At 43.7% G+C, this 10,137-nt stretch overlaps 1 protein-coding gene across 1 annotated transcript in view; it reads left to right on the plus strand.

The window, feature by feature from the left end:
- Positions 1-9,901, plus strand: part of LOC139388250 (V-set and immunoglobulin domain-containing protein 10-like 2) — a 168,020-nt gene extending 158,119 nt beyond the window's left edge. Inside the window, exon 19 of the mRNA XM_071134799.1 lies at positions 9,837-9,901. Within this exon, the coding sequence (XP_070990900.1) occupies positions 9,837-9,901 (65 nt within the window). The remainder of the gene's footprint in view (positions 1-9,836) is intronic.
- The last annotated feature ends 236 nt before the right edge of the window (positions 9,902-10,137 follow it).

Genomic DNA, 10,137 nt, shown 5'->3' on the forward strand with positions numbered 1-10,137 from the left:
GGTTGAGGCTCGACGGTCTGGAAGGTCTATGAAGGTCCGTTGTGGGAGTATCTATATGTAGGGAGGGAATAGTAGGGGTTAGGGTACAGCTTGAAGTGATCCGATTCACGGTGTAGCATAAAGATGTAGGCTTTTTTCCGGGAGGAGAATGGTCGGGGATGAGAGGTGTGTGGGGGGTGCAGAGTACCAGCTGGTGTCTTGATCCCGGTGAGGTGTCTTTTAGGGAGTAGCTATAGCTAGAGCCCAGTCTTTCCGATGAGATGCCCGTAGGGAGTACAGAGCCCCAGTTGATGTCTTGATCCCGGTGAGGTGTTTTTTAGGGGGTGGCGTATAGCTAGAGCCCAGGGGGTATGAAGATCCAACTTGAATTCTTGATCCCGGTGAGGTGTCTTTTAGGGAGTAGCATATAGCTAGAGCCCAAGGGGTGTGTGTGTGTGAAGTCCCTGCTTGATGTCTAGATCCTGGTGAGATGTCTTTGAGGGAGTAGCATGTAGCTAGAGCCCAAGGTGTGTGTGAAGCCCCAGCTTGATGTCTTGATCCCGGTGAGGTGTCTTTTAGGGGTGAGCATATAGCTAGAGCCCAGTCGATCCGTTGAGGAAGAGGTGGTCCTTGTAGAGTTCCAGCTTGAGTCTTTGTCCAGTTGAAGGCTCTTCGGGGTCTGTAGACCCTAATGATGCTGAGACTTGTTGTAATAACATATTAAAACATGTAATGACGCATTCACTGACTGTTGTCTGCCTGGGCATAACCATACAATTTTGGCTTGTACTCTGTGTTATACCCTCCCTCTCTCTCTGTTTCTCAATATACTAACTGCACGGGAAACCCCCACCAGGGTGGCGGAATAAGATAAAACACACTGACAACCCATAAATATACACTGCTCAAAACCCTTTGGGATGGGCTCCAAAGACAAAGAACTCTGTCGAGAACCAATGGGATACTGACGCCAGGCTGGAGAGGACTGTCTATCACCTACGAACAACCAACCAGGAGCCAGAACTACCAGAATCTACCTACGTCATTTCAATGTATGAATGAACTGCCCAAATATGTTGTAGGCCTCTTTTTCCGAAAGCTCCCTAAGGGTTGGACGAATAGGAGCCGTGCTGCACGTTTGCCAGATATTATTATGCTTGATTAAAAGGCCTCTAATATACCGTATCCGCCTTGTCCAGAGTCTCATCTTGGTCTTGTTTCTCCAATAACTAATCATTTACAGACTGAGGGGTGCTCCTCTTTTATAGGAAATAATGGTGGTGTGGTTTGCCAAAGATTGAATCATATTGGTGTACAAGGTGTGCATGCGGTGTACATGTGAGAGGCATGCTCCTGTTTTGTCCAATGAGATTTTTCCATTTTTTCTTTAATTAGGCGTCCGTTTGTCTGTTAGGTGTAGGGGAGCCTCCATCATTGAATCCTATAGGGAATGACATGGGGAAGATAGAACTTTGCTTTTGGGGTGCTGTTTGGGTTGTGGGTGTCCCAGAGGTATCATGTCAATTTTGGGTAAGACTAGAGGGTCAGGATAGAGCCATATGTGGAGTTCTTGCGATGTGTAGAAGTATGGTAGATCCCCCTGTAAAAAAAGTTGTGTTTGACCTTTGTGTCACCATTGTCTTGTGTGTTAGCGTCGGGAGCGGTCTGCTCTGGTTGAGGGTTTGGGCCTGGAAAGAAACCAAGATGAGGTTCTGTGGTTTCAGGAGCAGTTAAGGGTACAGTATACATATGTAGGAACATGATGAGTCTATAGTTGAGGTTCTAGGTAACCCATAGGTCTAGCTATAAGCCTTCAAAAGTGGTAGAGATATTTTCCCGCTTTTGGAGCACGTCATTTAGTGCAGTTGGGTGCGATATGTAGGGGAAGTGGAGGCCGTGAAATCTGGTCATTTCATGGTGTGTAGGGAACTATAACCTTGCTTCTTTGTTGAGGGGTAGTGGTAGGTAGGGTTTCTGGGGGGTAGTTTCAATTTGGCCTGCTTCGGAGTGGTGCTAAACTTGTCGTCTTTAGTTGGTGCTTTTTAGCGGAGTGTAGCTTGCATCGCGTTTTCGTCCATTTGGGATCCTGTGTATACGGTAGATTTGGCCGTATTGTCTAGTTTGCGTCCACTTGGGGAATGGGAGATACGGGTCCGGAAAAACTTTTTGGGCTGTTTCCAGTGATGTGTGTCCTCCGAAGATGATGGGACTACTCCAGTGGGGGGAATACTTACCTGGGGGAGGTTCTGGTGTAGGATGTTGGTACTTACCTGGTTTTTTTTGGTATGTGGGTATATGGTGCAGGGGTATGAGTGTGGTGAGCCTGTATTATAATTTGTTTCCTTTTGCTCCTAAGTTGGAAATACGGTTGTCAGGATGGGTAAAAGTCTCTTACACCTGTGTCAGTGTGGTAAAGTCTAGTTCCTTGGTAAAAAAATCTTGTCTTTAGTTAAAAAAGGTGATGTCTGGAACAAAATCTTTGTCTTTAGTTGGAAAGGTGATATCTTTAGAAAAATCCTCTTTGGTAGAAAAAGGTGATGTCTTGAGCAAAATCTTTGTCTTTGTTTGGAAAGGTGATATCTCTAAAAAAGTCCTCTTTGGTAGAAAAAGGTGATGTCTTGAACAAAATCTTCGTCTTTAGTTGGAAAAGGTGGTATCTTTGAAAGGAAGTCCTCTTTGGTTGAAAAAGAGGAGGGGGTAGTGTTCATCAAAAAAGTCAGTTGGAGTATGTTGTAGTTGAATCCAGGGTCTTTAGTAAAAAATGCCTTTTAGTTGGAAAAAGAGTAGGCGATGTGCATCCAGGGGTCAGGAGTAGAGTAGGGTCATTTTTAGGTAGTATTTAATCTAATGATTATTTTTGACCTGTACACCATCAAACCAATCCTTTAGGAAGTATGTTGGGTGGAGGGTTAACACCCCTATAAAAAGCCAGATTTAAGATGATCCCAGTAAATATTTTTTGGGATGAAAATTGCCTTGGCTTGCTGCGTCCAGATCCCTCGGCAGGCAATGCAGCGGTGACTCGCTAGTGTTTGGTTTCTAGTTTTGAGTCGGTTGATCCACTTCCATCTCTGACACGTGGAAACCGGAGGGGGGAAGGGAGGGGGTGCACTCCAGTCATGTAGGGTTAGGGTTAGGGTTAGGGTTAGGGTTAGTGGTTGGGGGTTGGGGTTAGGGTTAGGGTTAGGGTTAGGGTTAGGGTTAGGGGTTAGGGTTAGGGTTAGGGTTAGGGGTTAGGGTTAGGTTTCTAGTTTTGAGTCGGGTTATTGTTAGGGTTAGGGGTTAGGGTTAGGGTTAGGGTTAGGGTTAGAGGGTTAGGGTTAGGGGTTAGGGTTAGGGTTAGGGTTAGGTTTTGAATATAATTGTGTTTCGTTTCAACTAGTTAGTTTTACGGTGCACAGGCCTATCTCCTGTTTATCCCTCCCATTTCTGATGATCTAATATAATAGGTGTAGTACTTAAAAAGGCCCGTAGATGTCCTCCTAGGATCATAAATTAAACTGAGGTAGGCTCCAAGTTGCCTCTTTTTCTGGGTGGCAGTGCAGAAGTCAATGTGGTGAGAGATTCATTCAACCATAGTGTTGTTAAAATATGAACATAAACGCCATATTGTGCATTTAAATGGTTTTATTGTTTTGTTAAAGGAAAGGAAAAACCTAAAAGAGGAAGTGCCAAACTAAAACCAAACAAACCATAAATATATAGAGAGTAAAAATAAAATATGAATAAAACCATGTTCTTCTCCATCCATTTTCCTGTCTGTTAAAACCCATTTTCTAAAACCTCTCGTTCAGGCCATTTGGCGTTATTGTCTGTAGGTGCTGGATCCACTCCCGTTCTACCCTCCTTCGCTGCCCACAGGTCCAGCCTATATGTGACTGTAACCCTGATATGGTAAGGTGAGTGATGGGTGCTCCTGGAAGTGGGTTATGAGTTCCGTTTGTAGGTGTGCCCTTTTAATGTTATACAGGTGTTGTTTGAGTCTGGTTTCTATGGTGTGTTTGGTTTCTCCAATGTATTGTTTATTGCAAAGTGTACATGTAATGATATAAATGGTGTTATGTGTGTTCAATGAATAAGATTCTTGTACTGGTGCTGATGTGTGGCTGTGTATATTTGTAATGAACTTTATCTGTCAAATGGAAATGATGAGGTTTGAGGTCTTGTGGTGGCTTACCACTGAATTTTGCTTTGGTGAGGAGGTCCTTTAAGTTTTAGTTTTTTCTAAATTCTGAAATGATTCTGTATGGTTTGAGTGGTATGTAAGTGTGCTGAACTGTAGAGAAGTTGTGTTTGATTGATTGATGTAGGGGTCTAATTCTATGTGAAAATGTGGTTACTAGGGGGATGATAATTGTCTGTTGATTGAGTATTGATGACAAGGGAGGAGAGACAGAGGAAGTGTTTCGGTTTAGTGATTGGTGCAGATCACTTTCCATAGGGGAGTCAGGATTAGGGTAAGGGAGGGAGATAGGATGAGAACCCTGGTTAGGGTAATGGTACACATTAGGGTTAGGCGTGGGGTTTGGGGAAAGGTTGATGTTAAGGTTAGGCATGGGGTTAAGGGAAAGGTTAAGGTTAGGCGTGGAGTTAAGGGAAAGGTTAAGGTTAGGCGTGAGGTTTGGGAAGAGGCTAAGATTAGGCGTGGGGTTTGGGGAGAGGTTAAGGTTAGGTGTGGGGTTAAGGGAAAGGTTAAGGTTAGGCGTTGGGTTAGGGGAAAGGTTAAGGTTAGGCGTGAGGTTTGGGAAGAGGTTAAGATTAGGCATGGGGTTTAGGGAAAGGTTAGGGTTAGGTGTGGGGTTAGGGGAAAGGTTAGGGTTAGGTGTGGGGTTAGGGGAAAGGTTAAGGTTAGGCAGGAGGTTTGGGGAGAGGTTAGGATTAGGCGTGGGGTTAGGGGAAAGGTTAAGGTTAGGTGTGGGGTTAAGGGAGAGGTTAAGGTTAGGCGTGAGGTTTGGGGAGGGGTTAAGGTTAGGAGTAGGATTGAGATTAAGGTTAAGAGAGGTGGATGATTTGCTGTGGTCTGTGAGTGTTGGATGAATGGGAGGGAGGGCGGCCAATGTGTTGTTTTTAATGGTTCTTAAAAATCGTTTTGAATATCCTCTTCTTCTAAGTGCATTGAATAGTGTATTTATTGCATAATCCAGGTCTTGCTTGCAAGATGATATCCTGTAGAACCGTATGATTTGTGATTTTATTATTCCTTTAAATGTATGTTTAGGATGGTAACTGTGTTTATGAAGTAAAGCATGTGTGTCTGTTGGTTTGAAGTAAACTCTAGTGTGTAGTGTTTTCTGTTATTGATTGTTATTACTGAAAAAAACTGTTGTGTCTAAGAAGTTGACTTCTTGCGGATGAATTGTGTATTTAACCTTAATGGATGGATGATGACCGTTGAGAATGTTTATAAAATCTGTGAATAACTGGATGTCGTGGGGCCAGGCCCCTATTATGTCGTCTAAAAAGCGGTAATAAAAAGTGGGTTGATATGGACACTTGGCCAGTGCCTCTCTCTCCCATTCAGCCATGTATATATTGACGTAAGCAGGTGCAAATTTTTTGCCCATAGCTGTTCCCTCCACCTGCAGGTAATAGTGGTCATTGAATAAAAAGTCATTGCTAGTCAGGCTGATTTCTAATAGTTGTAATATTTCTTTGTCCGGTCTAGTGTTGTCTGGGTATCTCTTAAAGATATTTCTAATTGCTTGTATTCCTGTTGCTGTATGTTGTTGGATAGGCTATCAATGTCTATTGTGAATATGTGTGTGTGGGAGGGAACAACTATGGGTCCAATCCTCTCCATGAAGTGGTAGGTGTCCCTGAGAAAGCTGGGGTGCCTTGTGGAGAGAGGGTTGATATGGTGATCTATGTATTGTGAAATGTTATAGGATTCACTATTGCAGTCTGAGACAATCGGTCTGCCAGGAGGAACTTCAAAGGGAATTGTCCATGTCTCCGGTTCCTTGTGTACTTTTAGCAGTAAGTAGAATAGTCTAGGTCGTGGGGTGTCTGTACCGTAGAGAAAGTCCCGTTGTTTTGCTGTGATGTAGTGTTGGTCGTAGAGTCTTTTTATTATTGTCCTTAGCTGTGTCTGTGTCTGTGGTTGTATACTGTTTTCTATTTGTTTATAATGTTTGGTGTTTGATAACTGTCTGTTGGCTTCATACATGTATTGATGTTTATCTAATATTACTATTTTTGAACCTTTATCTGCTGGTTTGATGATTATGTGTGGGTTATTTTTAAGTTGTTGTATTGCCTGTCTTTCTACGTGTGTGAGGTTATCCTCCCTATCTGTGTGAGTCTGATGGTTGTGAAGTGTGTTTTTGTCTATTCTGATTAGTCTCCTGATTCTACCATCTATCTGGGAGGTTTTAGGTTCCCAGGTAGATGGTAAAGTAAATGGTAGGTGATTGTCATCTGTGTTGTAGTCAAAATAGTCCAACAGTTTAAGTCTTCTATGATATTTGTGGGTGTCCCTTTGAAGTTCCTCCCAATCAAATTTGTTTGGGCGAGGGATGAATGTCAACCCTCTCTCCAGGAGCTTTACCTGTGCTGCTGTGGGTATAAAGGATTTGGAAAGATTCATGATATTAGTTGTTGACTGGTCCGCAGCTCCCCTTGGTGGAGGATCTGCACTGGTTATTAGGGAAGGAAAGAGATTGCAAGAAAAGTTATTTCTATCCAAACTGTGGCTTGTGGTTAATGTAAATTTAACTGTCTACACCAGTGTTGAAAGATGAGGTCTGCTGTGGTGGATGTCCAGTGTATGAGATCTGTTGTTGTGTGAAATGTGTCTTGTGGGATCTCTAATAGGGTTGGGAAGTTAGTGGTAATGTAAGCGTTGACGTTAAGGTTTCTCTTCTGCTGTGGAGTAAGAAGAGGTGAATGGCTGATGACAGGAATGTATATTGTTGCGTTTGGAAATGTTTTCTTTGCCTCCTTGTGCATACCTGACAGCTGTTTTAGTGATGTTTGGAATGGGTCATGATCCTTGTTGTTCAGGCCCACCGAGATAACAACAGTCGCTGTGTCTGTATGTATGGGGGTTTTCTCCAGTACTTTTATGAAATGATAGAATGTTGCCCCTGGGTAACTGTCTACCTGGATATTGGGGTTATTGAATGGTGGGATCCGGTTGAGGTTTGAGTCTCCTATGATGAGTGTTGGTGTGTGTCCCTCAATGTTCCAATCTGCCACCTTGTAGTTCGGCCTAGCCTTGTGATAGAAGGGTTTTTGGGAAGGGTGTGTGGGTTTAGGCTGTGGTTGGGGTTGGGGTTGAAGATGGGGCTGTGGTGGGGGTGATGGTGGGTATTTTGAGGCGCCAGTTGTACAGGGACCCTGGACAGGCAGAGGCACAGCTATGTTCGTTTCTAGTGGGGGTTCGGATTTGGGAGCTTTGGGGTGTTGCCCATTGTCTTGCCCTTTAATCATCGTCATGTGCCCCTTGAATTGCCCTGTCCTCGTCTGTACCCCTTTCCTGGCGCCTCCTGTGGGTGAAAGAGGAGCAGATGTAATTATGTCCCTTAGTAATATTGATACATTACTCTGTGCTCTTTTGCAGTTAGTGTTTTGTTTAATGGGTGTAGCTATAAGTGTACAAGTTTCTGTTTGACTGTTAACTGTGTGGTGAACCTGGGCTATGATAGGGGTGGCTGCATTAGGAGTAGGGGGGCCCACTGGACTTTTCCATTCCTCCTTTCCCGTTGTAGGGGTTGCTATGTTTACCTCTCCTTTTTGATTGGAAAGGGAAGAATCAGTGAAGGTGGATGTTGAGGGTAGGGAGTGAAGATGTGTTTTGGAAAGAGTCTGTGTGCGAAGGTTATAAGTTTCACTCAGGGTCGGTTGTTTTCCCAGTGATAGTGTCCGTAGGTATGATGGTTGTTTTTTTGGCAGGGGGCAAGGTTTTGATAGAGGTGGAAATTCCTCTGCTGAGGAGAGAAGGGGCACTGGGTTTGGAATTGAAGTTAGTATCGTTGGTCGGGAAGTTTGTAGTGGGGTGTGTTCTATTGCTGGAAGTGTATGTGGTTGGTCTCCTATTGTGTTGGTCTGTATAGTTGTTTGTTGGGGAGAGGAAGTGGCCTGAGGGGGTTTCAAGGTGGTTTCGACTCTAATGATGGTGGTGGGTGTCAATTTATGTTTGTACCTCTTATGTGCCCAGCCTGTTGCGATTGTCAGTGCCAGAGTGTTGGGTGTGTTTATTTGTTGTGTAATGGTGTAGGTGATTGACTGGTAATGTGCCTGTAGTATATTCATGTTGTTTTGCATCCACTGGTGTGTGTTCTGTGATAATTTTATTGTGGTGTTGTCTGTGGGTGAAGATGGTTTGATAAAGTTGGTGACACGATGCACCTGTCTCATCATGCCAGTGGGGAATGTCTGGTTTTTAAGTGCTTTTTCCACCACCTCCATGTGGTGGGTTGCCTGTATTAATTTAAAGTACAGTTTGGCAGTCTGCCTTGTCTCCTCGTCTGGGGGTTCGTATAGGCCAGGCCGTCTGTATGCGTAGGGTTGGGTTTGGGGTTGTGGTGTCCTATCATATGACCTGGTCTTTAAATGCATTAATGCCTGCATTGTTACTAAACCCTGAGGCTAAAATGCCTAAATAATGCGCTTCCTAGTTTAATACACTACAATCAGGTTGTTCTCAGTCGAGGAGGACCGGACAGTGTAATTCAAAAAAGCAGGGCAATACTATATTTAGAGATAGAAGATGTGAAGGCCTGAACAGCACGATACTTTTTGTGCTGCTCAGAACCAGTCCTTACCGCCTTGTTATTTTGTCTGCCGGGTTTATTGAAATATGGAGGTGGAGATGAGGTTACGGTTGTTTCTTGACGTTCCCGAATTCCAGGGCTGGGGCTGTGATCCGTTGTTCTTTCGCCGTGTTCTTTGTAGACCGGGTTATTGCGATATGGAGATGGAGATGAGGTTTACCGATTGTTTCTTAACGTTCCCGAGTTCAAAGGCTGGGGCAGTAATCTGTTGTTCTTTCTGGGTCCAATCCTGTTAAAAGATCTTGTCACACAGGTTAAAATCCCGATTGTTTCCCCAAGTGTCTGTGCACCTTAGGCTATGAGCTCCCCCTTACCCCTCCACATCTTAACTCTAAAACGTAACTTTTAATTATATTGGTTAAAATCAAAAAGGTGATTAAAAGCCAAGCAATGTTAAAATCCACTGTGAAGTCCTGTTTGCAAAACCCTGACGTTTCGCAGAATTTTCTGCTTCTTCAGAGGGATCTTTTCCTCGACCGAGAACCCCGCACCTTTTAAAATGGGCGCAATTAGGAGGGAGAGACCTAGCCACTGCGCCCAAATTGGGCGTTTCTATCTTTCTGTTATCTATTGGTTCAATTTACCAGCGGGAGATACTCAAAGGCGGGAAATGTATGGCATTACGAAGGCTTATATGTTGAGCTCCTCTTTCTTCTGTTTGCTTTTCAGTTCAGTTTCCAGACTTTGTTATAAATTAACCTAGCGATATCCCCAGTCAGATCTTCTATCAGTTAAATATCCTTTGTCATGATAGTCCCTCATTTATCCCAATATTTTCCCTCTCTGATACTTTACTTCCCTAACTTTCCCTCCCTATTCTGTCACTTCCCTAACTTTCCCTCCCTATTCTGTCCCCGTCTTGTTACTCTATTCAGTTATATTACATTTTCTATTCTGTACTTTTTTATTTCCTTAGTTGTTATGTGTAGTTCTATATATGGATACAGTTCAATTCAATCCCTCTGGCACAATGAGACAAATCAAATAAATAAAAAATACTAACAGTGTTGGGGGAGAGAAGAGTGATTCAATGTTATATGTTGCTGTAATTCACAAGCGCTATTGCTCTCCCGGTGGGTCCAGACGTGGATGACCCGTGGACAGCGGAGGAGCAACACGCCACACGAGTAGCAGAAACCAGCACCTGAGGGCAGTACTATGCTTGTAGAGGGACAACCCAGGGATGGCACGGGCTAGGGTTAGGTTTTGAATATAATTGTGTTTCGTTTCAACTAGTTAGTTTTACGGTGCACAGGCCTATCTCCTGTTTATCCCTCCCATTTCTGATGATCTAATATAATAGGTGTAGTACTTAAAAAGGCCCGTAGATGTCCTCCTAGGATCATAAATTAAACTGAGGTAGGCTCCAAGTTGCCTCTTTTTC

The sequence above is a fragment of the Oncorhynchus clarkii genome, chromosome 29 (genome assembly GCF_045791955.1).
Source record: "Oncorhynchus clarkii lewisi isolate Uvic-CL-2024 chromosome 29, UVic_Ocla_1.0, whole genome shotgun sequence".
Classification (NCBI taxonomy): Eukaryota; Metazoa; Chordata; class Actinopteri; order Salmoniformes; family Salmonidae; genus Oncorhynchus; species Oncorhynchus clarkii.